Source organism: Rhinolophus sinicus, chromosome 18 (assembly GCF_057876585.1).
Source record: "Rhinolophus sinicus isolate RSI-liver-muscle chromosome 18, RSI-T2T, whole genome shotgun sequence".
NCBI lineage: Eukaryota > Metazoa > Chordata > Mammalia > Chiroptera > Rhinolophidae > Rhinolophus > Rhinolophus sinicus.
Genome location: NC_142518.1, coordinates 95,067,808 through 95,094,970, shown reverse-complemented (window position 1 = coordinate 95,094,970; position 27,163 = coordinate 95,067,808). Strand labels below are relative to the sequence as shown.

The following is a 27,163-nucleotide window of genomic DNA, read 5'->3' as shown; positions in this document are numbered from 1 at the left end:
CCAGGGAGATCTAATTTCCAATTAACTCAGCTTCTGATCGATGTAGAACTCTGGTTTACACTGCTCCTGGCTGAGTTCTCTCTTAGCCACCAAGTGTCTTATAATTGGCTTCAGGCATAATGATTATGAAGGGATGATTGCTACGGTAGGTGTCTCAGGCCTACACAATTTTTGTTCACTTAAGATCTGACTCTGATCCGGAATTCTGAATAATGGGGGAAAGTGGATGTGAGCATTAATGTAACGATTAATGAAGTTGCTATTGATGGCTGTGGACCGCAACCTGAATGTCTAATTTGTGTTCTATTCCTCATTGTCAAAGGAAATATGATAGGAAGAAATGGGCGAGTGGGATGTGGAAGCATTGTACAAGAACATAGGAGAGGTGCTTGTTTGATAGGAAGAACAGATGCAAAAGGGTTTTTGTTTCTTTTTTCCTTACAGCAAATTACTATGCTTTGGTTGATATTGTACCTAACTGGTATGGATTTTAGAATTTAAATTATGTCTTTCATCCTTAAAAGGTCTCTTGGAGGCAAAAAGCACAAGTAGAATAGTCCCATTTAACAGGTCCAGTAAGAATAAGTCTGAGGAGAAATGAGTTTGAGTCCTTTGGGTCCTTTTACTTTTGTTCTGTTGACTTCCATGGATGGTATAGATGAATATTTAAAACTTGCTATACGGAATGAAGGATTAAGGATTTTAGGTGTTTCAGAAATTTCTAGTGCACTCATAAAACTGTGTGTGGAGAAGAATGGTATGGTAAAAGGGAATTAGATGGAGGAAATTTGTCTTTCTAGAAATTTTCATTCCAGTCTGATTGGGGAGGAAGGGTAAGATGCTTGGTAAAACTGTGCTTTGAGCCATTAATAGCCACTCAGTACATACTTAACAAATTGTACACCCATTTGGAGAGATTAAATTATCAGATTTTAAATTGTTATATCAGTTTTACAGAATTTCTATGTATAGTCCACTCAAATGATCTTTATATTTGCAATTTCTATGGCCCCATTAAAGAGTTTGAAAATGTGAAGGAGGGGAAACCAATTTTCTGAGTGATTAAATGAATTAGAATTTAGTATGTGTATAACCAGGCTAACCTCTTGAAGTATAAATACCTCCGCCTCTCCCCCACACCCTTCCTAGACAGAATTTGTGTCATGGGAAACAAACGCTTCCTCTTTATTAGATCATTTCTCTTGTACCTCATAGGCTCTTGACCTGAATGAGCACCTCTAAGAAAACTATTTTTTCCATAAAGTGTTCAGTGTCTTAATGTTTTTTTCACCGGAGGCACTTTGAAGCCTGAAGGTTGAACTCTGACTTTTCATAGATGTTTTAAATTAAAACTAAGCTTGACATGCCACTCTGCTCCTACCCTTAAAACCAATGCTACTGTAGGTGCCATTCATGAGACATGCAGGAGAGTATTCAGCATTACTTATTCAATGAGTCACGGAAAGACAAGTGAAATAATTCTCAATATCTACACTAAATGATGTGTGCCCATTTTATGAGCAATATAATAAAAATCTAGTACAGGTACTCCTCAACTTATGATGGGGTAACTTATGTCCGGATAAACCCATTGTAAGTGAAAAGTCTTGTAAGATTATAATACATTTAATACACCTAACCTATCGAACATCATGGCTTAGCCTACCTTAAACATGCTCAGGACACTTACATTAGCCTACAGTTGGGCAAAATCATTTTGCTGCCATTGCTCAGCATCACAAGAGAGTGTTGTACTCTATATCACTAGCATGGCAAAAGACCAAAATTCAAAATTTGAGGTATAGTTTCTCCTGAATGCATGTTGCTTTCGCACCACTGCAGACTCAGTCAGTCATAAGTCAGGGACAATCTGTATAGGGAAGGACCTATGGTTACCCTTGGAATCTGCTCTTTGGATTGTGAAGTATTAATAGCACTGGATTGAAACAAAGCTTGCACGTTGATCTCAATGACCACACTTTATTTTTCCAATATGCAAGAGCTAGCTATGTGTACAATACCCTGGACATATAATAATAACTCAGTGTGCTTTCTTTTATGGCTCCGATGAGTCAGCACCACTTAGCAAAGATGGTAGTGATTCAAGCAAGGTTTGGCAAGTGGACCAGATGGCTTTCCAGATCTCTTCTCACCCTGAGACTCCCCAACTTTGAATTCTAAAGAAGGGCCGCCTGCATCTTGACACTTAGTTGAGAGATACTTCCACACAAGAAAATGTGTCCCCAAAACATCATAAAGAAATCACACCTGAGAATGCAATCAAAAAATTTAAAAAAACCAATTCATTGGAAAGACATTGCCCCCTAATTAAAGCATATGTGCTTATCTGAATGCTTCACATTCAACACAGTCCCTGAGCTGGTGGTGATTGCTAGTGAGAGTTAAAATGAGAGGAGTTTCAGTGGCTAGTTTCAGATTTTAGGGTACAGCAGAGTCACAGGTGGCTCAGCCCAACCCCAGGGTTTCTGACTCCCCAGTAGGTTTAGACTGAGACCCCAGAACTTGAATTTCTAACAAGTGCCCCAGTGATGTTCATGCATGTCTGTCGTAGGACCACACTTGAGAACCAGTTGGGATTTTGGAGAGAATCAGAGACCTTCCCAGGTACCTGATTTGAGTCATGCTTTTCGTATGGTTCCCCTAGCTTCTCGTAACTCTCTGGCCTTTTTCCAGGGAGAGAACATTGGTAAAAATGCCAGGCTGTGCATTTGTAATGGGGCTGAGGGAGTTGACTTGCCCGTTTTTTTGTGAGTTTTCTTCACTCCTCAGAGGGAATCCATTTCCCCTTCTCTAAAGAAAACCCAGGAAATAAAATGCAAGCGGTAGTAGAAAGAAAAACTACACAAAAATAAAAGTAGAGGACCCCCCCACACCACAAAAACCCACAAACAAAACACACATAGTTTGAAAAGCTGGAACCCAAAGCACTATGACTTTAGCCCCACATGGTGATGAGATAGGGGGCACGGGCAAGGAATCTCTTGAAAGTGAGGAAAGTCACACACATTCCCTCCGAAAGGCTTCAGTATTTTCAGTCCAGGTTTTGAAAAAATGTTTGGAATTAGTTTTCAGCCTCCAGCTTGCCCACCCAACATAAAAAGAGAATGTTTTTGTAGCTCTATTGCATTTTGATAAGCTCGCTAATATTCTTTGTAAAGGAGACATCATATTTTCTTTTCTGCTCCATGTCCACTTGGAGGCAGTTTCTTATTTGATGTGGTCCTTATATTTTGCTTTGATATTTATTACATTTCCTACTTAAAATACATCATATTATGAGGTGTTTATTTTTATACCAGGCATAGATTTTTTAAGAATGATTAATGTTACAGACACGCCGTTAGCTCCTGTCTTCATTGAACTTCCTGAGGAAAGCATCAGGAAAAACTAATTTGCCATTTGTACTTAAGAGATTAAAATCTTCAACACTTAAGCTGTGGGTATGTGGTAGCCAAAACGTAAACCTGAAATAACCTGGTATTCTTTTATGTTTATGTTTTTTTCAGTTATTTTTCTGTGTTGTCTTATAAATATACCAAATATGTGGTTGAGTCTCTCTCTCTCTCTCTCTCTCTCTCTCTCTCTCTCTCTCTCTCTCTCTCTCTCCTCCCCCCCCTCCCTCCCTCCCTCCCTCCCTCCCTCCCTCCCCGTCTCTTCACACTGAAAAAAAATCTCATGATGTTACTGTATGAATCCTTTACGAACTCTAGGTCATCTTGGACACTCCAATGTGTACCAATGTCACAGAGGACACCTGAGAACTTATTTTCAGAAAACTTATATGCTTGCTTCTTGGGGTGTTTCATTATGTTTACTGGCCTCAAGTATTTTCCAGACAGTTTTCTTGTATGTCACGTAGATGTAGGGAGGAGAAAAGAACAAAATCGTGTCCAAGTAAAACTACCTTTTGAAAACATCTGTCTTGGTTTCAGGTTACAATTAAGAGGCATTATTAACATTGGTTTAGAGTCCTTTCAGCATAAAGTTCTGGGAAAACTCATTTTTTAGACTTCATGTACCCATTTTTATTCAGTTCTTTATTTACCTTGTGACTCAATGAGAAGAGTTAGTATGTGCATGTGTTTTCTATGGACTCCTGGTAAGTCGTTGGTTTAAAATTTCATTTCTCCACCATTGACATACACACACATGTAAGTTACTTTGTGACATAGATTTCTTTTCATTGAGAAATGATCAGAGATGCCAAATTCCCCAGAAGAAATCCAGTCTATATACAAGCATGTTTTCTGATTCAATTTCGTGATTTTTTTTTCCCGTTTTCAAATTTGCCTGAAAAGCACTCGGTTATTTAATTACTGAAAACCCTTTTTTCTTCTTTTTTTGTTTTTGTTTTCTTTTTAGAATTCTTCAAAGAACTACTTGAAAATGCAGAGAAATCCCTGAATGACATGTTTGTGAAGACATATGGCCGCTTATACATGCAAAATTCTGAGCTATTTAAAGATCTCTTCGAAGAGTTGAAGCGCTACTATGTGGTGGGAAATGTGAACCTGGAGGAAATGCTAAATGATTTCTGGGCTCGCCTTCTGGAGCGCATGTTCCGCCTGGTGAATTCCCAGTACCACTTCACAGATGAGTATCTGGAGTGTGTGAGCAAGTACACCGAGCAGCTGAAGCCCTTTGGAGACGTCCCTCGGAAACTGAAGCTACAGGTTACTCGTGCATTTGTGGCAGCCCGCACTTTTGCTCAAGGCTTAGCAGTTGCAAGAGACGTAGTAAGCAAAGTCTCCATGGTAAGCATTGTTTGCATTCTGTGTCTTTGTTTTGTTTCATTTTAAAAGAAAGTTTGGGAGAGTTAGAGAAATAAATCAGTAGAATTCCTTTGGCTCAGTAGCAATCTTCTCTCTTCAATTCTTTGTTTTCCCTCTTCTATACTTTATTTTTATCCATGTATGTTCTATAGTTATAAACAATACTATGATGAACATCTTCATATATCATTAGCAATCTTTTCAGTGGATTTTTTTGGTAGCTATTCTTACAAGCAGGATGCATGCTCACTTTGGAACCTTAATTTAAAATGGGTTTAATACCTCCATACTCTGTTTCAGCTCCTATTCCACTTCCCCTCCAGAGGAAGAAACATACACACAGGCTCCACGTTAGATTGTTTTGAGTGATTATGTTTGAGTCTACTAGTTATAGTCTAGAAAAGCATTTAACATCCATTACTGTATGTTTCCTTGTTATAAGGTGTACCCAGAGCTTTAAGAAGACGGAGCTTTCTATAATAATTAATGTGGACCACCTGCTCTTGACTTATGGCTTTGTTTTTATAATTGCCAGTAGAGAAAATGAAATTGCAATGTGTGGGCAAGAGCAGATTAAATGAACCTCATTTTCCTCATTTGTAAATTAAAGGAATCAGACTAGGCTGATATTTTTCAGACTGTGTTCTTTGGAGCCAATGAAGGAGGTCTTTCAGGGGCCTCCTTGAGGAGAGGTAAGGGAGCCGTGCATCTTCTATGTAGTGGGTAAGACTGTGTATCTGTGACTTTACTTCCTGGTTCCACTAGAGAAGCTTTGCTTTCCTCAGTTTTATGCAATAGGGTTTTGAGAGATTTCAAGGGGGAAAAGTTTTCTGGCTCTTACTGTCTCTCCCCACACTCCACCCCCTCTCCCAAAGATGAAATTTGAAAACTTCTTGAAGGACTTTCCACATCTACCTTTTTTTCCATGGCTCAATATCAGTGAAGAAATAGAATATACTGGGGCAAAGTTATCTTTACAAGTCCTATTACCTTTAGGCCCTCAAAGGGAAAGCCACATTAGTCCATTTCTGAAAAGTGTGGAAATGCAACTACATCAGCTTCTAGTTAAGTCATTTGGATATTTTGAGGACTAGAAGAGTGGTCAAAAGAAAAGCTGGGCAGCAATACAAACATTAAAATATTAACCTGATTGACTAACCACAGAGTTCTTTTAGAGTTAAGGTGACCATATAATGTATTATCCAAACTGGAACCCTTATTGTCTAAATCAGGAGATGCTTATTAACAATAGCCAGACAACACGTGCCACTAAGTTTTAATAAGCAACCAGTACTCTCCTGGGCAGACTATAATGCATGGTCACCCTAGTTAGAGGGGAAACTTAGATTTATCAGAGTGAAGGGTAGAGATTTTAAAGAATTGTGTGTTATAAAAAAATAGGTGCTTATGGGATATTTCATATTAGAATTGGGTGATAATAAGGATTTGTTGATTAGTTGCATTCATTATTATAGTTTTGTTTGTTCTCTCATCTCTAGGCCAGAAACTGTCAGAAAACAACTTTTTCCAGCATGTTTTTGTTCTCTCTTTTTCCTCTTGATATTTTCATCGTTAATTGCAAAGCATTGTTGGGCATATGAGGGAGGGTGGGTGGGATCAAGTGGGGAGATGATGGTTATAATTGAAGGAATAATCTGGTTCCTGAACTTCTGCCAACCTCAGCAAAAGCATTATTAATCTTGGGCATGCTGATGTCAGGGTCCCTAAACAAGTCACAGTTAATCTAGATGAAGGTAATTTACAGTGTACTTCATCGAACACATTTGCCCTCCTTCAACAATTCCTCGCATTCGTCCTAAGCTGAGTAGGCAGAAAGGCGCTGTTGTGTGGTTTGCTTGTCTGTGTGTGCGTGTATGTGTACGCACACAAGTGCCTAGGGGAAAGGCAAGGAGAAAGCCCCTTGCAGATGTTTGAAAAGTGCTTTATTTACATTAACCATCTACCTTCATTTGAGTTGATTCTTAGGAAGGACCAGGCAGCTGGCTCAACCTTGTCTTGTTGCTAACCTTACTTTGCAAGTTTGGAAACCCCCCTTAGGTAACTGAGAGTCCAGAAACTACAATTTGGGGTAGAGGGTGGGGGGTAAAGCAAGGAAGTGGTTTAGAGACAATTCACTACAGGTTAAAAGATCACGGGGTAGAGGCCATTAGCCACATCACCCCACTTCCAAAGATTAGGCAGAAGGAAGCAGTTGTGACTTCCCTGTGTTGTGTTCTTCTTCACATGGTTTTCAAAATTAACTGTGGGAAATCAGTAAGATTAACTTTTGTGTTTACAATTCAAACATCCTTCCCTATGCAATCAAGAGTATGGGACCCAAAATGAAATTGTCACAATTTCTGATGTTCCTTTAGGTATGATTTTTTTTAAAGCAAGAAAGAGATTTTCCTGTGTACCTTAATATTGCCAAGTTGTTTGAGAAAGTTATTTTCTAAATGTAGCCCTAAAAATTTTTTTAGAATTGATCTCTATATTCATTGTGTTTTCATATCTGCGTAAGAGATATTTGCATAGTTATACGAGAATACAATGGATACAAGCTGCAGAGCTTAATTTACCTTGAGAAAACATTACGTGCCAATTGTTTAGTTGAAAACAGTTTTATGACTGCTTTAAGTATTGTAACTGGAAACTTAAAAATGTTTTGCTTCACTACTGAGTTTCTTCTAGACTTAAGGACTGACTTGAAATCAAACTCTTCAACTAAGTTAAGTTATGAAAATTACATAATAAGATATGGAATTATCACATCCGTTTTTAAAGGTGCTAAAACACAAAAATCTATCATTTATGTGATGTTTCTGTTTAGAAGAAGTATGCAAGGAATACTTGCACATTTGAGAAATACTCCTTACATTAATTTTGGGGGTATGACTGCCAGTGAAACAGATTTTAACTTAAGGTACAGTGGTATGGGGAAGATGATAAATGATCTGGCTTTCAAAAACATTTCAAATTGAACACATTGAAAAATCTACATTTGATTAATACAATAAGTAAGCTTTTCTCCCAGTTTGGGTACCCAAGCAATGTTTTTTCATATGTGTTTCCACTCCTGTCAGCTGCTGTCCCAAGTGTATGTAGTTTGCAGGTGAAACTAGAGAAACCTAAGAAATAAACGTTCCTTCTTTTGGTGTCCAGAATTAATTACCTTGGGCCTGAAAAAGACCTTTGAGAGTGGAGAATGTATTTCCTAATTAAAGAGAGCCACCTCACCTGCTTCATCTACAAAGAGGTCTTTAATTTCAAATATGAAAAGCATCGTAGTCTTGGGACTAGTTATTGGATACTTAACTCAGAGATGTTTCCACTTCATGAGTGGATCCCCTGTTTTTCCAGTTTACTTTTGCAACAAAAGGGTTGTGGTTATACGTTGAGCAATGACTTGATTATCACTAAGTTTTTTAAAGGCCGTTAGTACCAGCAAGCTTAATTTGCTTAAAGAGAAAGTCACTTCTTAGTTGAAGTATACTTACCTTTTTAAAGTTTTTCTGGGCCCAAAACATCGAGTGATTTCGGCTTACTCCATTGAGCTTTACAATTCAAACTACAGAAAAGTCCCTTTAATTAGTAACAGATGATTCAAGAATACCCTGGTGCTACAAATCTTTGTATTACTTATTCCATCTTTACTTGTCATGGTTCATGGTACATTTCTTATTTACCTGCTTGTAGCAGCAGTTTTGCCTGGAAGGGTGAAGTCTGTTGTGGTCTTTCAAAAATGCACAAGTGGTTACATGCACCATGAAAATTAATAGCTCCTATGCCAAAGAGAGTTGTATTCTCATGGTTTCAATTAACACTAACATAATGGGACTATGTCTACACCCCCACCTCAAACTATAGGGACTATAATTAGAAATCAGTGCCTTACCATTGTGATGTCTGGATTACTGTCCTGCCTTGGAAAAAATTTCCATTGCTCCCCCTTCATTTCTGTTTACTCACAATGCCCCAACACCTACAAGAGTACTACACAAATTATTTTGCCGCTTTCTGGAACCATTATAAATACAAAGTTTATAAATGTTCAATATAAAAATCTTTTAAGAAACAGTGTAGACATTTATTTAACCTTAATACTTGTTTTCAGTCAAAACCTAAGAACTGGAATTGCAAGAGGGAAGTGGGATTCTAGCTATGGTGATGGTAGGAGTGTGGGAAATATCAAGGACTGAATAAATTGAGATTGTATATTCTCAAAACAAACATAAGAGTCTTCTACAAGTGGGTGGTGGTTAATACAATGATGCTTTGACTTCTAGGTTATAATTGAGTCCAATAATTTAAAACAAAACAAGAGATACTTTCAAGCATTTATGCAGTTTCAGTTGTATCTACAATGTATCTACAAATATTCTGGAATGAATCCTAGCTTATTCCATATATTTTGTTAATGTCTTTAATGTTCTATTATTGGGGAAATAGTGAAGAGTATCTCATCCTCCTTTCTTTGTGTGTGCATTGACTTCAAAACTAGTTAGGGAGTTGTTGAATAAACTCATCCCATCTCAGCACGTATTTGGGTTCCCTACCTCTTTTACCATAATTCTGGGAACTATTCCCTGTTATTTTTATTGGGAGCTTATGTGACCAAGCAACAGATAAAATCTAAACCTTTTCTGTTTGTTTGGTACTATTGGCTGTGCAAGAAAAAAAACACGTTGCTGCGAATGTATGTTAGGAACTAGAATAAACTAAAGGAAATGTGTTTTTAACTTCAGTGCAGCATGTTGACTGCCATCTCTGTTAATGTGGCTTGAGGCTCGTTCTGAATTACTGAAATGAAACACAGGCTGCGTGAGGAGCACTGCTCCAGTGTTTTCTTTTTTTTCAGGCTGCTTGCAGTAGTTTTTAATGTGGTGTTTGGAAAATGCAGGTTATTTCGTAGAAAGTCTCAGTCTATATTAGAAGAGTCTTTGCAGACAAAGGGACTTTTCCGCAAAGGGTTTGTTTTTTTTTGTTTTTTTTAATAGCAGAAATGGTGTGCAGATGTCATGTTAAATGTATATCCTGAGAAAGGCAGGAATGAGTATTTTAAAGAGTCTTAACAAGTTAAAAAGGAAATGAGGATTCTTCTACTTTTACCAAGAAACATAAACTGGCTCCTAAAATCTAAATTCTAAGGCACCTCCTAGACTTACCTTAATATTTAGAAAGACCTGGGTAAGTCTTGAAAGATTTTATAAGGCTTGAAAATTGATTATTAATGTATTGTCATCATGGGTCAATAACTCAGATTGATTTTGATTTGCTAATATAGAAGTAGAGTCCAGTTGATCCCTTTCTATCATAGCCTCCCCCAAAAGTAAACAAATCAAACCACCTCATTCTTATATACAGAGCCTCAAAACCTTTTTCTTCTATAAATAATGCCCCACTTTCTAGTAGAAATTGATAATCTCTACTACATTTAGCTGAAACTCTTTCAAATGTGTTGTTTTCTGTTTTGTTTTGCTCAAGTGAAATCGCCTCTCTCCATGTCCAGCAGTGTTTACTTGAACGTTTGAATTTTGTGTGTATGTGTGTGTGTGTGTATGTGTGTGTGCACACATGCACGCCATTGGGCTCATGAGTGATATATAGGCATGCATTTTTCTCATCCCGGTATCATATTGAACCATTCTAAGGATATAGCATTGGCTGAGTAAGTCATTATTGTTTATTAAACAATATGTAATCCCATCCAGATATCTAGTCAATATTGTTCCACATAGAACAATTGCATCCTAACTTACCCGCCAACATAAAAACTGATTCATTTGGTCAACAAATTTGAAAACTGCAAGCATCTTAGGAAAACATCCCAGCCCCATAGCTGAGTGTTCACTGTGTATAGATACCCTGTACGAGGTTTGGGAGCTTTGGAGAAGGACCAACTCCATGCTGCCTGCCCTCAAGTTTCGTACAATCTATTACTGAAAAGAAGCCATTCAGATAACCATCAAGGGAGTCCAGTGTACCTGCTATAGAACCAAACTGCCAGGGTTCAAATCTTGGCCATTTATTGGAAGATCTTGTGTGAGTCCCTTAGTCTCTTTGGACTTCTGCTTCTCCATCTATGAAATGAAATTATAATACTCATTTTGTATGATTATTTTGAAACCTAAATGAGTTAATACATGTAAAGCCCTTAGAACCTGGCACATAGTAAGTATAAGCACTTGTATATCATATAAATCAAGAAAACCCAATAAAAGTTATCAGTACACAAGTTATTCTGACAAAGAACAGAACATTTTTCTTTTAATCTTGACATCAAGACTTTCATAATCATGAAACCATAGAAATTAAATAAGCATTTTCTCTCTAAGACTATTAATTCGTTCTTTGTGTTACTGGTTCAAAGGGGGAAGGGAGGAGTGTAAAGTTTTCCTTTCCCTGTTCTCTGTCAGTAATGATTTTGAGAAACTAATCTCCGCGAGAAGTCTGAAAAACATGACTTTTATAAAAGCAGTCGTAATCTCACCTGACTCATACCCCAGCCCCAAGGATTCATGAAGTCACTGACATCTGGGCTTAACAGACCCTTCTAAACAAAAGGAAAATATATCAAATGTTAGTCAAGAGCTATAACCCAGAGGAACAATCAGATTGATCATTTTCAGTGGCATTACATGCCATAGAGAATCAATATATAACTGAGGGTTAAAGGAAGGCCTTGGAATGTGGTTACCCCTTTTGTCAATCCCCATGTGGCATGATCTACCACTTGGTCTTGGTCTTTTGGAGTGAAACTACTTCCATAAATAAGTTATTTGGGGACTCATGAGAAGTAATTGATTTTGAGTATTACAAGGAAGTGGAATGTGGATGAACTTGGATTTCTATTAAAAATTGATAAATTCCCAGAACAAGGTATGACTTAGTCCACTATTATATTTGCTTATGGGTGAAAAGTTTGCCCCTGGTATGGTGGAGAGACCACTGAGAGCTTGTGAAGGGACACTCACCAGGGCCTGGTATATCATGACATGACAGCAGGAGCCGTCACTGGACAAGGAGATCCTGGACTTTTACCAGAAGCTCCACTAGAGAATTTAAATTGAAGTGCCATATACTGTTTGGCTTTTTCTTCCCTGTGGCAATGGTACCCCTTCGGCTCTTTTACCAACCTACATTGCTTCTTACCAAGAAGCCCCTTCAAAAGAGAGGCAGCCATTTGGTTTATCCACTAGGGTAGTCCACAGTGAGAAGGTAGAGCTGGTCCTTGGGACACTGGGTTCACCATCCTGAGCTTGGGCGGGTCAGCGAGAGTGGGGAACCAAGGCCTGAGGAGTGGCACATTATTGGCACTTTCTCTGGGGAGATGAGCATTGCAGAAGACCCTTTGAAAACTCTTCTCTCTGTACTAGGGCCTCATCCCACACAAGGGGTTTATTTCTCAGGTTCTGAATTCCCTTCATGTAAAACATTGCATGGTGGTCTGATGAGTGCTTGTGAGACGAAAGACAGATTTTCTCCAACTTTGGTATTTCATATGTCCTTTCTTGTCCCAGTTTCCTTATATCTTCCCCATCTCTCTCCTCGGTTCTGGTATTATTTAGTGTTTCCATAGCCTGTTAGAGCTGAGTTCCTTGTGATCATTTTTAGTAGTTACCCAACAAGCCATGTGCAGAGCATGAGCCAGTACTTAGCCAAAGAATGAAATGGAAAAACTCCACCAAACCCAGCTTCATAATCTTCTTTTAATAAAATCCTACTGCGTCATTTAGCTTGGTCTCTGTTTTTAAAGCCTATGTTAGGAGAGGGTACTATAAGGTCTACTGCATAAGTGATTTAAACTTACAACTGAACTAAGAATACAGTGGACCGTTTCCTAGAGTTAAACAAAAAAAGAATGGGAAAGGACTTACTTGAAAAAAATGTTTCTCGAATATAACTATTAAGTTTTAAACTTTTGCTTATTTTCTAAAGACCTATAACATTTTGGAATTTCTTTGTGTTTTTTGTAGAACAGATTTCATCTTCTAACATAGAAATTTCCTACTTGCCTTGTTACCTAATCACATATATTTCAGAATAATCCTTGGCATACTCAATAACTATTTGTTCACACTCTTTAGCTTTCTATGTTTCTTCTTACTAGGGCGTTGTTTCCTCTTAAGTATAATATTCAACAAATGCCACGTGCTATTCTATGATTTTTCATAGGTATTTACATAATTACCCTTTACCTCTCTAAAATCCAGCCATTTAGCTGTCTCACCAATGTGGAACCTAACAAAATAACAAAGAAAACAACTGCTGGCTACTATTAGAGTTTAATATATTCTGTTTAAGAAGGCAGGGACACATGATATATCTGGGAAATCTTTTCATCACAAATGTTTGATAAGGTGCAGTACTAGAATCAAATGTATCAGGGTGACTGTCAGCAAATTGATTCATCTCTTTGGCTTTGGCCTTCTTCTCTCTTAAATGTGAGAGCTGTAATCAGTGATCTCTAAGACCCCTTGCAACTCGAAGACTTCTGTGATCCTGTGATTCTCCAGGCACCTCCTCTCTCCAGGCCTTTTTGCTCATCTGTAAAATGAGGGGGTGGAAAAGTATCAGAATCCTAACTTGTTTTAAAGAATGAACGTTTAGCTATCCAGAAAACCTAGCTACCTAGAATGGCCATTCCTCCAGGGTATTGGTTAGTCAAGATTTTAGTGTACATTAATACATAGTCAAAAGGACTAATTTAGTGCTTAGGAAAACATGGGACTGGTTAAAACTATGAAAAAGTCGTAATACTTTGTGGGGAATGTTGACTTTAGTATATGTAATTACCAACTTGTTGGATATTTTATCTCCCCTCTTTTAGGCTATAGTTCTGTTTGTGATAAGAGGGTGTATATGTTATGCGGCACATAGTAGCCTAACAGGGTTAAGTTTTTCTCCTGAGAGTACTAATCCCCTGTTCCTCAGGGTACTGTTGATAAGTGTATCCAAAGTCACATCCAGAGTAGGTGAAGTGCACTGCTGGACTACCCTGTATCCTCGCATCTGTTCCCTGTGGTGGTATCTGCTTTCAAAACCATGTTTGCGGAACTGGTTGGTACTGATAGAGAGGAATGCACTAATCCTCTGATACTGACTCCAGAAGAGGAGGGTGGGGCAGAGAAAATGAGAAGACTGCAACTTTGGGTTAGCTGCCAACATGTGATACCTAGCCATGATCCTTTCTAAGCATTGATGGAAAAGAGTGACAGGATGGGATCAGCTCTTCTATGCCCAAGACAGTTTCACCTTATGGAAGTAGGAAGATGAATCTAAGGCTCATTTCTCTGCAGAGGATGGCCAACCCAAATCTGGTTTTAGTACTTCTTTCACCCTTGCGGCTTCCTTTCCTCATGAACTTGTAGTAGCCCCCAAGTGTCCTGCTGTGTGGTGTCTTCAGTTTCTGCCTGGTGTTGAAGCCCCTTTAAATTCTGGCCATGCACATGCTCCTTCCTACCGTGTTTTCCCTAAAATAAGACCTAGCCGGACCATCAGCTCTAATGTGTCTTTTGGAGCAAAAATTAATGTAAGACCCGGTCCAGGTCTTATATTAATTTTTGCTCCAGAAGATGCGCTGGAGCAGATGGTCCGGCTAGGTCTTATATTCAGGGAAACACGGTATGCATCCAACCTTCCCACAATTCTCCAACCCCATTCTAAGATGCCACAATTTGCTTGGTACATTCTCTTATAGCTTTTGTTCTTTTTATTCTTCCTAACTGGATGTTCTCCCTCAATTTGACAACTTAAATCCAACTCCTTCTTCAGAATTTAGATGAAGTCCCATCTCTTCCATCAAGTGTTCCCTGAGGACTCCATGCTGTACTAGTCCCACGCCTTGGAAGGCCTTCTAGTAACCCCAAGTTTACATGTATTCATATGCTTTCCTGTAGAATACATTAATGTTGCCTTTTACACAGCTATAGACATGGAATGGAGTACATACTAGGTACCCATCTAAACCCTGATTGGGGGGTTAAGTTTCACATGCAGTCTTTCTCTCTCATTTTTTTGAGTCAGCATTGGATGGTGTGGAAACGAGGGTTTTATTTTCAGATTTTTTTTTTAATTGGGGAAGGGTAACAGGACTTTATTGGGGAACAGTGTGTATTTCCAAGACTTTTTCGAAGTCAAGTTGTTGTTCTTTCAGTCTTAGTTGTGGAGGGCGCAGCTCAGCTCCAGGTCCAGTTGCCGTTGTTAGTTGCAGGGGGCGCAGCCCACCATCCCTTGTGGGAGTCGAACCGGCAACCTTGTGGATGAGAGGACACGCTCCAACCAACTGAGCCATCCGGGAGCTCTGCGGCAGCTCAGCTCAAGGTGCCGTGTTCAATTTTAGTTGCAGGGGGCGCTGCCCACCATCCCTTGCGGGACTCGAGGAATCGAACTGGCAACCTTCTGGTTGAGAGGACGCACTCCAACCAACTGAGTCATCCGGGAGCTCAGCGGCAGCTCAGCTCAAGGTGCCATGTTCAATCTTAGTTTCAGGGGACGCAGCCCACCATCCCTTGCGGGAGTCGAGTCCGACAACCTTGTGATTGAGAGCGTACTGGTCCATGTTGGAATGGAACTGGCAGCCTTCGGAGTTAGGAGCACGGAGCTCCAACCGCCTGAGCCACTGGGCCGGCCCTTTTTATTTTTTTAAATTAAAGTTTATTGGGGTGATAATTGTTAGTAAAGTTACATAGATTTCAGGTGTACAATTCTGTATTACATCACCGCTGTGCGGGAGACCCTGCTCGCTGCGCCATTTGTCGTGTGAGGCAGCCTGCAGGGCCTCTAGTCCCACTCCCCACATAAGAACGCAGGACATGGTGAGACCAAAAAGGAACACCCATGGAGCCATAGATAGGGGAGTCATACCACTATGTTCTTGCTGGCGGCTGGGTTGGAGACACAGGAAGTAGGAGCCACACTATCTGCAACCTGCCGTCCACTTCTCTCTGCCAACCAACCTCACTTGCTAACTGCAGGCCGCGTCTCTGCAATCCGCAATCCACACTCTGCCGCTTACCACCATCTTCTTGCTAGCCCTCATTTTTTCTGTTAGCATAGCCGTGGCAGTTATATTCGTGGCCAATGGCTCACTGGTTATAGCTGACGGCCAACTAGCCACAGCTGATGGCCATCCAGTCACAGTTGATGGCCATTTACTACCTGAGCCAGCACCTTTCCACATGAGGCCGAGAGCCTGGAAAGTGCACTCCTGGCTCTGTCCCCACAATCATCTATAAATCATATTGTGTGAAAGGAACCCTCATACACGGTTGGTGGTAATGCAGACTGGTGCAGCTGTTATGGAAGGCAGTGTGGAAGTTCCTCAAAAAATTACGAATAGAATTACCATATGACCCAGCAATCCCTCTCCTGGGTATCTACCCAAAAAATCTGAAAACATTTATCTATAAAGACAAGTGTGCTACAGTGTTCATTGCAGCTTTATTTACGGTGGCCAAGACATGGGAACAACCAAAGTGCCCTTCGATAGATGAATGGATAAAGAAGTTATGGTATATATACACAATGGAATACTATTCGGCAGTAAGAAAAGATGATATAGGAACATTTGTGACAACATGGATGGATCTTGAGAGTATAATGCTAAGCGAAATAAGTCAGACAGAAAAGGCAGAGAACCATGTGATTTCACTGATATGTGGTGTATAAACCACATGCAGTCTTGTAGTGTGTATGTTTGAAAAGAAACCTGCTTGTGTTCCAGTCTGACAAGGCAAACACAGTGATGGTAGTGGCCATAACAGGCCATGCATGGTGGGCAGGTAAAGGTAGCCTCTACTACTGTGTCTCATGGCTGATCTGGAAAGAAATTTGTAAAAGGACTTTGAAATAATAGAGCCATTTAACATGAGTGAGAGTGAGTATGTGAGAAAGAGACAGGGTGGATGAGTGGGAGGTACATGGAGTTCGGTTACTTCAGGTAATGCAATATTCATCCCTATGCCCCCCACCTCCTTCCCAACACACACCTTTCTTTTATCTAATCATGCTCTCCTTCACCTCTTCAGGAAACAGGCCGGTCCTGCTAAACGTGATCCATCACAGATCATTCTTAAGTTAAATTCATGGCCAAGCCTTCAAGGTCAGCTTGATAGACTTGCAATTTCTGTGTCTATCTTTGCCCTACCATTGTCTCTTTCTTTTCCCAAATTAGGTAAATCCTACAGCCCAGTGTACCCACGCCTTGCTGAAGATGATCTACTGCTCCCACTGCCAGGGTCTAGTGACTGTGAAGCCATGTTACAACTACTGCTCGAACATCATGAGAGGCTGTTTGGCCAACCAAGGAGATCTTGATTTTGAGTGGAACAATTTCATAGGTGAGCAAGCGATTAATGTATGTGTGTTGCTGAAAATAGCTCAGCTTCTGGCTATAAGGAATATTGTAATTGTTAGCTATGAAATTTTGTTCATTATTTAATGTTTGCCAGAGTTTGAACTATACTCAGAGTTCATACCATGCTACAAGTAAATGTTCCCTTGCACTAATGGTGACATTTCTGAAAACATTAGACACAGTGAATACCAAGTTTTAATAACAAGAAAGTGACTTTCTGACATTTTCCCCCAATGGCCAGTTTTAGTTATGCATCATAGGTTATGTATCCATGTAAATGCTAGTCTATAGTTATCACTACACTGCTGAAGTGGCTTTTAAAATGTTATATGTTGTATCTGTGACGCTGCACCCAAATCTGCAAACTGGCCAGATACTCATTGGATATTTGGCTCAGATGAAATCTGATTGTGGAAATTTAGGGATTCTGTTTCTACAGAGGATTTGACAATAACAGACCACTCTGGTGAGTATTCTCGCATATACTTAAAACCTACAAAATCATTACTGGAACTCAACAGTGTAAGTGAAATGGCCAGTTTCTCAGAGGGTTAATGATGATTTTGGGAAAGGACAAATTCAGGATCATTTAAATGTCCAGTCATCAACTCCCTTGATGCCTACTTAATGCATATGTTAGTCCTGAAACATCAATCTTGAAGCTCCTAATGCTGAGTGCTAGTGGAGCCAGGCACACGTACTAATAGCTCACAAAAACAAACTCAGATTTTTTTCCCACCCCCCAGTAACATTTGCATAATTGCGGAATTTGTGTGTCTTTATGAGCACCTATTTTTCACTTATTTGTTCACATCATGGGAACATGTATGCAATTTGCTGGCTTTTTTTTTTTTTTTTTTTTTTGCAGGGGGGTGATTGGCGGTGGGGAATGCTTTTTAGTCTGCATGAGAGCTAATTACCATATTAACTCTTTTTGAAAGTGCATCAATAAATTGGCTCCAACAGATTCTTGAGAACACTGACACAGGAAAAATAAAAGATGTGAATATTAAGCACTTCAACACAATTGTAGCCTAAATAGCTCAAAGCTAGAAGACCTGAAAAAATCTTCTACACACAGAAAAGCAGAATCCCATGAAAGAGAAGGGGTAAGACCAGCAAAGACACATACGCACAAATGACACATCATGCCCAGAATGAAGCTATGGGAGAGATTGTTGCTTTAAAATATTTCCCATGGAAATAAAAGCCCATGGCATTTGCAGATCTAAAGTTGATGTTTTTCTTTCTCTTTTTTTAATCCCACTGTCACCCCAACACCCACATGTCAAGTCTGCAGTTCACTTTTGCTAAATTATTTTTTTAAGTTGGTTAGCCCTTTTCACTTTTCCCTATAGCCTCTAACGTACTAATTCCCTGGACAGAGGAGTAGAATTTGCCACACAGTACAAAAAAAAATGTATGGTGACTGATCTAGTTTTGCTAACTGTTCTACAGACACATCAGGAATAAGATGCAGTGGCATGTCCCTTGCACTATTCTATTATTCTAATGTTCTGGACAAAACGGTAACTCATATCCTGTATCAAAATGCAAATTCTTCTACATATTTTTCCAAGAGTTTGCAGGGCCATATCAAAAAGCAAAACCATACTCTGGCTTGCTTAATAAATGTTTCCAACCAGGAGCTCTACAACAAGGAGGACTTAAGTTACTGTTCTGGGGTGTTTTAAAAATTATATTTGTTATCTTTCAAGAAACAAAATTAAACCCAAGCAGAAATTGATAGGATTTCTAAATCAATTTTTGTCAGTTATTTTAAATTACACTTTTTGGAGGGATGAGGTGTATAATTGTATCTAAACTTCATTTTTAATGGATATTTTATTCTTTATTTTTAATAAGCTGATAGAAAAGGCCAAGAATAATAGACATTGTTAATCTCCAGTGCTTTTTCATGAATTTTCACAAGGGTTTAATTAATTTGCTCTGTGGTTGCAGAATTCAGTCCCAATTTACATGCCTCTGCTATAAGTTATTTTTTTTTTCTTTGCAAGGAATTTTTCTTTCTCCTTTAAGTGATTGCAGTTAATGAATGATCAAGGGCTCCCCCCCACACACACACACACCCTTCTTTAAATCATATCTTTGAGTTAAATCGGGAAACTAACTTTTGTTCTTCCAGTCAGGTCATGAGGCTGTAGATGTGGGTTTCTGATTATTGGTGGCACCATGCAAAAGGAATCACTCTCCCTAGTGAGAAGGGGGTGCTTTGTTGTTTGGGAGGGGGGAACAACTCAATGCTGGTATCCTCGGCACTGAAATCCTGCAGTTGGACCAGACCTTCTAAGAGACCAAGAATGAGTTTTCCAAACCTGCCTTCTGGCTGCCATGCCCTCCCTTTTCCTCTCTTTAATTGCATCTATTAAGGTATTGTTGGCCTTTATCAAGGTAGATCCAAATATTTGAAACACCCTGGAGTTGGTTCTGGAAGAGGGTGGTGATATGAAACCCTCAGTTTGAAAACTAAACCAAATACTGCCCCAATACTCCCACCACCAGAAAAGGCAGTTTCTGGAGAGCCATAAATGATGCTTAGCTAGGAGACCCTTGTTCTCTATCACATGCTGTAGTAGTGTTAATGTTTGACTCCTAGCCAATCATACTAATATCACAGGTTGCTGCCAGTGGGAATTTAGTATTGGGGTATTTAGATTGCTGGTGGGGACACCAGCCAGTTCCCGGCAGGAGGCAGTCAGTCAAATAACCCATAAACAAGAGCCCCGTGGCCTAGATCAACCAGAAGAAAACCTAAACTCCAAACCAACGATCTTTGGATTTCGCTTGGCGCATCTAATGAGGGCTGGCTGCTTCAAGGAAGAGCCCAGTTGATAGCCAATCATGACTTCTTCCCCCAGAGGTTAGGGGCAGCTTTGGCTTCTGGGCTGCAGGCCATAGGCAGAGTGCACCCTCGTTCGCATTCTTCAGCCACGCAACACGCAACGCCATGGCACCGGCCCCAACAAAGGCCCGGCTTCGCTCTCCATTCCCAGGCCCTTGTGTATGGCCAGCCGGCTCAGAGTTTACAAAGACGCCAAACAGCCAGAAGAATTGGGGTTTATGTTTCCTTTCAGTCTTTCACAAACACATTAGTGATCTGGCCTTTCCTTGCCACTAGGGGAATAAGTAGTTACAAAATGTGCTGTTTTCTCTTGCTTAAAATCTGCATTTTGGATGTTTATTATCTGTCTATTCATAATATTTTTATTTGGAGCAAGGGCCAACTTCTCAGCTATGAAGGAATGTGCTTTCTGTACGTGGCAGCCCTGCTGCTTTGACAGTGATGAACACATTTAAGTTGTGCTCCACTTGTTTACAAAAGTCTCCTTTTGCTAGCACATCAAAAGCATTTTTTCTCTCCTCTAGTACAATGGTATATTCATGCTGGCAGCCTTTACTTAGAGGTTGGAAGCGTCATTTTATTGGCGCTTACCACAATGCAATCTGAAACTTCATTTGTTATTACTTTAAAAAAAATTGCATTTCACGGAAATCTATTTGTGGTTTGTGACATCGGAATTGCAGTTTAGAGAAATGACCCTGTGCTTTAAAATGCTGTGTTGCATTTGTTCTAGGTTGAAGGTGAAAGGTTGATGACCAAATTTGGTTTCATTGATATGCTGATGCTGAAACTTCTTTTCACTAGAAAGCTTAGGTAGAAGTTCAGCTGTGGCCTGCAGTGTTCTCTGAGAAGGACACACAATCTTCTGGAAACTGTAGTCCTTCTTTCTAGCAGCTGTCCTTAGACTGCCCGAATCCTGTGGATAATGTGAGCCTAACTCTCCTTTTCCTGCCGTGCTTTAAGCACTAGAGTGTAAAGGGGAGAGAACATGATTACATTTCTAATTTTATCCAGTGAGTATCAGACCAAAATACAAAATCTCATAATCCCAACAAACATACATGGCAAGAAAACAAGTATAGCGTATTTTGTTTAAGAGATTCAATGTGTACTAAAAAAATTCGAGACTCTTCCAGCATATAAAAGTGACTTGCAGAATAATTAGTGAAGGCACACTGTGAGTACATGGTTTGTGTGTCCTGTGTTGTCTTTTCACTCAAATACAAAGAGATACATCTTTTGCTTTAAAATAAATTGAGGCCCTTATATTTGAAACATGAAGTTTTTCTTACTCCAGAAATTGCATTGTTCAAAATTTCATTATTTGACGTCATTAGAATTCCTAGAAATACTTTTATTTGCATTTTCTAACTGCACACTCAACCATGTGCAAGGGTTTCATTAAAAAATAATAATAAAGAATTGGTATGCCAGGATTTTAACAGATGTGTATTTGACTCTTGTAAATGGAACCTGAAATGAAAAGATCCTGGGAATTCTGGGAGAACTGGCATGTTATTCAGCCTCCAGCCTTAGTTTGTCAGCTGGGAGCTAGCTTAGAGCCTTACAGTGACAGCCTTTGACACACGAAGGAATGAATAATCAGTATAATAGAAGATTCCTGATTGGGTTTCCTTGCTGTGGAATGAATCATTCATCTGGCCACTTTACACTTTAGAGAGCTAGCAATACTTAATGGAGTTGGGTGTAATAGAAATAGGTATGAAAACATGAATTCATTATGATGAGTGCCTCTCCCCCACCCCCACAGGAAACAAAGACAGTAAAATAATCAGGCCGATTACCCAAGGCTGAACTAATGATTTACTTTCTATGCTGTGTTATTCTTCCCCAAACTTCATGTCAGATGCTATGCTGATGGTGGCGGAGAGGCTGGAGGGCCCTTTCAACATCGAGTCAGTCATGGATCCTATCGATGTGAAGATTTCTGATGCTATAATGAACATGCAGGAGAATAGTGTGCAAGTGTCTCAGAAGGTAATGAAGGCAGGATACTGGAAACGAGCTCCAGGGGCCCCCTCCAGCTCATGATGTGACTTCCCTAATATGATCACACTTGCTCCAATGCAGGTTTTCCAGGGATGTGGACCCCCCAAACCTCTCCCAGCTGGACGAATTTCCCGTTCCATCTCTGAAAGTGCTTTCAGTGCTCGCTTCAGACCATATCACCCTGAGGAACGCCCGACCACAGCAGCTGGCACTAGTTTGGACCGACTGGTGAGCACTTGGGCAGAAATGGCCGTGTTTAATGACAAAGAACTGAAAACATTTGCTGAAAATGCAATTTTAGGGAAGACTTACAAGCGTGGGTCTTTTGGGTGAAACTTTTCAAGCAAATTGCATGTGAGCGTCAGTAAATCTGCCTCTCATTTTCTAGCTCAGAAAGTTCATACGTAGTTTAGGAAATGTGACGCGATAAGTCTTATCTCAAAAACTCCCTGTTGTTTTACCATGTATTTACTAAACATCTACTGTGAGCCCATCACTGCTGGTTATAGGGTGGCTCAGGAATAAGACAGACCCTTGTTCTCAATAAGCCCCAACAGAGCGGAAAATGCAGACATTCCAGCATACTAACTAAGGTGATGTTTAGTAAATGGTGGGATGGGAGAAGGACAAGAAAATGGAAGCAAACTGCTTTATACACAGTAACATGTTGCAAACATAGTAGTAGGGGGGAACAGAGAGGAGGGGAGGGAGTGCAGTGATAGGCAAGTTTCAGAGTGGACGATATATAATACGCTTGATCCTGAATATAAAAGGCTTGCAAGAAGAGACTGTGTCTCATTGTATCTGCAGGGCATGGAACCTGGTGGGCCTCGGATGGTAGTTATAATGGGGAGGTAGAGTGGACAATGGACCCAGCAATTCATTCAGAACATTTCAACTATTAATTCATTTGAGTGGATTTTATACTTACAAGAATAAATTTGATTTTCATTTTTTTGTAGTGACTCAAGTCGAAAGTGACTTGCTTATCACTTTGAATATACTTTAGAAATGATCAAAAGGCATATCTGTAAGGTGGTTTTGTGTTGTTTTACAGGGGTCTCTCTCTTCTTTTCTTAATTAGGTTACTGATGTCAAGGAGAAGCTGAAACAGGCCAAGAAGTTCTGGTCCTCTCTTCCTAGCAATGTTTGCAATGATGAGAGGATGGCTGCAGGAAATGGCAATGAAGATGACTGCTGGAATGGAAAAGGCAAAAGCAGGTTAGCCTCCGTTGCATGGATTTGCAATCTCTCCCTTCCTAGATGGCTGGCAACCTTCAAAGAGGGTTTTCTCAGTTGTCAATCGAGGGAGGCATCATGAAGCAATTCACAGTGGGTAGCAACAACGTGGAAATTTCTAGACATAGTAATGGGCTTTGCAGTATAAGTATTGGGAAAGCACCCAGCTCTTAATACTTGTACTGGGGCAGACGTTTGTGGTAGTAGTCATATTCTGGCATTTGTGCTCCAACCAGGGACAAAGCTGTTTTCAGTAGTATCATTTAAAAAATACTTAATACCTGTGTTTCTTTGCCCAATTGCCTCGCCCCATAAAGTACCAGCTCTTAAAAGGTCTCGTTCTCTTATTTAATGTTGCCCTGTATCCCTCCCCTGTACACTCAGTAACTTAAATAAGTACCCACTTTATCAGCACTTTACGCTTGACCTGCCAACCTCTGCAAAATAGGTAGCTTTCAAAAAAGTCATGGTCAAATTGGAGAAACAAGGTAAATACCCAGGAAAAGGAGAAATTCGAGTTCACAAGAAATGGAAGGACTTCCAGTTAATTGTAATCAATGGAAATACTAACATCTAGGTCAAAATCTTTGATCTTCTGTAACTTTTTGTTTTACTGATCATCTGTCTCCGTGGGGTCATTCTCATTTCAGGTACCTGTTTGCAGTGACAGGAAATGGCCTGGCCAACCAGGTCAGTAATCCCGAGGTCCAGGTTGACACCAGCAAACCCGACATACTGATCCTTCGTCAAATCATGGCTCTTCGGGTCATGACCAGTAAAATGAAGAATGCTTACAATGGGAATGATGTGGACTTCTTTGATATCAGTAAGCACTTGTGGTTCTAAAGTACAAACTGTTCTTGTATGTCTTGTGAAGAGAACAAGTGGAATGAAGTCTCTTTGTTTTTGTTTTGTTTTTGTTGTTTTTTAATAGGTGATGAAAACAGTGGAGAAGGAAGTGGAAGTGGATGCGAGTACCAGCATTGCCCTTCGGAGCTTGAATACAATGCAACTGACCACTCTGGGAAGAATGCCAACGATAAAGCTAGCCGTGCTGGTGCCCGTGTTAGGGCACAGCCCTACCTCCTCACTATCTTCTGCATCTTGTTCCTGGTTATGCAGAGAGAGTGGAGATAATTCTCAATCAGAGAGGAAAAAGTGTTCATCAAAAAGTAAAAAGGCACCGGTTATCACTTTTACACCACCATCCTAGTGACTTTGCTTTTTAAATGAATGGACAACAATGTACAGTTTTTACTGTGTGGCCACTGGTTTAAAAAATGCTGACCTTGTTTTTTCATTCAGTTTTGCTGGAAAAGGGGACTCGTATGTAAAGTCAGTTCTGCTTCCCCAGATCATGTTTAAACGTGGCTAGCAGTGTAGGTACAGAACTGTAGTTAGTTGTGCATTTGTGATTTTCTCACTCTTGTTTTTTTTTGTTGTTGTTTTGTTTCGTTTTTGTTTGTGTTTGTGGGTTCTTTTTCTTCAATGATGATCTCACCTTGTTTCTTACAAGAAAACCAGGGTCCTTTCTTGGCATGTAACATGTACGTATTTCTGAAATATTAAATAGCTGTACAGAAGCAGGTTTTATTTATCACGTTATCTTATTAAAAGAAAAAGCCCAACAATCAGTAAAATTTCCATTTATCCCTGTCATTTTAGTTGCCTTACCTGGAGAGAAGAGGAGGCGATTTTGTTTTTTTGTTATTCAGTGAGGACAGAATGTGAAGGCACAAGTGGGCTTCTAAGCCACTTGTCAGGGTGTATTCAAGCTTCAGTACAAGAATGTTACATTTCATTTATAGCTGGTGACTGGAAGAGACTGCAGACTCACTCACTTTGGTTGAGTTGAATTCCATAAACTAAGATCACCTATAGGTCCATTCCTTGAACCCGCTTAAAGTGTAACTCATTTAGAAGATTGTTGGTACATTTTCCCTAGAAAGATAGAAGGCCTTTCAGGATGTCCCAGTTATCACATGTTCACACTGAGTTTAGGGGTGGGATTTTTTATTTGTTTGTTTTGTTTGTTTGTTTAGCCACTGTGTGCTGGTCTTTGTGTCCATACTTGACCCTCTTTGAATTGATATCCTGATGGCAGAAATAAGCGATCGACTATCTCATTTGGTCCCTCTTGTTACAATGTTCCAGATTTCAAACCCAGCCATACAGAGGGAGCTGTCTGGGGCTAGCTAGAATCAGGGTGGGTACAGCCTGGGCTCAGGGAATATCATTGACACTCTGAGCAAAGTTTTTGTCTGTGTAAATATTTGTATTTGCATTCATTTTGGGATCCCGGTTTTATAAAAGATTCTAAGGTGTCTTATTTGAGTCTATTTCTTGCTCAGCCTCCTCTGATCATAAAGGCAAAGGGCTTGCAGTGGTTCTCAGCAGTGTGCTATCCCATCAGCCAAGAAACCCACTTGGGGTAAATCTGGGTGTTCAGATTTTTTCCATGTGCTGTGGGTCTTTATTTTGTTTTGTTTTTTGTTTTGTTTTGTTTTGTTTTGGTGGGAATAGTGGGAGTAGGTACAGCCGAGAAGATGACATCTTAGTGGTGACCCTTAGCCATGTGGGTGACCTGGCAAAGGCCATATCTGTTGTCCCAGGCCAAAGACTAACAACTGCCTTAGCCCCTTAGAAGCCCTTTCCTTGTGTCCTTACCAAATGACAGCGTATAAAACTATGAGAATGTAACAAATCACTTTTAAAGGAGATCCCAAAAGTCTTCAGAAAAAATAAAATTCTGCAAGTCTCTTCCTGCTTTAGACAGCCATTAAGATCCCATCCAGTTCTACAGACATTAAAACCCACACAGAGGTTGTTTGTGTTATTGTTCAATCTTCAGTTGTAAGAGTAATTCTCTATTTTTATATTGAAGCATAATTACTTGATAGCTCAGGGTCTACAATTCATTCAACTTTTTACACCAAATTCTGCAGAATGGTCAAAATGGCATATTGGAGGCTGTTGTAAACAGAGGCTTAATTTTATTAGAAGTAGCCAGTTATTTATTAAAGCATGATGTTAATAAAATAGGCATATTCTGGCTGGTGTGTATAAGTGGTTTTTTTTTAAAAAAACACACACAAATCATATAAGACATAAAATTGAAAAGGCACTCCATTTATGTTTGAGGAAAAGTGGATTGTAAATAGCTAAGCTGCCTTGTGAGAACTTGGAAAATGTGCTGATATTTAGTAACTACCTCAGTTGTGAGGAATTTCCTTTTTCGCTTAGACTGCTATTACTTTTACTTGGTAGAAATGAATCTGGTCTGCAAAATGTGGCTCAAAGAGTTATCCCCATAGACCTTGTTAGATTGTTTTTAATTTAAAACCTTGAACTCTGCCCAGCTGTTTTCTTTCAGTCAAGTTCTCTAAACCAATAACATTTTCCGAATTAAATATTCTTGAAGGTTCTTCTGGACTCTTACTGATTTGTTTTCTTTCCTTGCATTTTTTTTTCTGTTACTCTTTTATTATTTAAATTGTCTCTTGCTTTTGAACTTGAACTATGAAATAAACAAATCCTAGATTTTTCCATTCAGGTCTGACTGGATAACTCTTGGCTTCTAACCAGCTGGCAGACTCCCTCCACCCCCTAAAAAAAGAATAAAGGCAAGTTGAATATTTTAAAACCTTAAGAGTTCACGGTATGAGGTAGAATAAAAGCTCTGTTAGGAGAACTGACTTTTTCAAAGTCTCAGTTAATAGCATGTGAAAGGTTTGTGTGTTACAAAGTCATTTTTAAATTATTCATTCAAACACTTCACCCACTCTCTACCTTAAGGAAAAATGTTTTGTGACTCTTAGATTTATATTTTATTTCAAAAACAATCGGTAATTAGCACCTATTATCTTGATAAAAGAAAAAGTGCAAAAAATTGACTTGCAT

General features: G+C 39.6%; 1 protein-coding gene across 1 annotated transcript in view; it reads left to right on the top strand.

Moving 5' to 3' along the window:
- GPC4 (glypican 4) overlaps nt 1-26,815 on the top strand; it is a 130,788-nt gene extending 103,973 nt beyond the window's left edge. Inside the window, exons 3-9 of the mRNA XM_074323433.1 lie at nt 4,384-4,775; nt 16,969-17,134; nt 21,882-22,012; nt 22,106-22,252; nt 23,109-23,245; nt 23,914-24,089; nt 24,198-26,815. Coding sequence (XP_074179534.1) covers nt 4,384-4,775; nt 16,969-17,134; nt 21,882-22,012; nt 22,106-22,252; nt 23,109-23,245; nt 23,914-24,089; nt 24,198-24,400 — 1,352 coding nt within the window. The 3' untranslated portion in view covers nt 24,401-26,815. The remainder of the gene's footprint in view (nt 1-4,383; nt 4,776-16,968; nt 17,135-21,881; nt 22,013-22,105; nt 22,253-23,108; nt 23,246-23,913; nt 24,090-24,197) is intronic.
- The last annotated feature ends 348 nt before the right edge of the window (nt 26,816-27,163 follow it).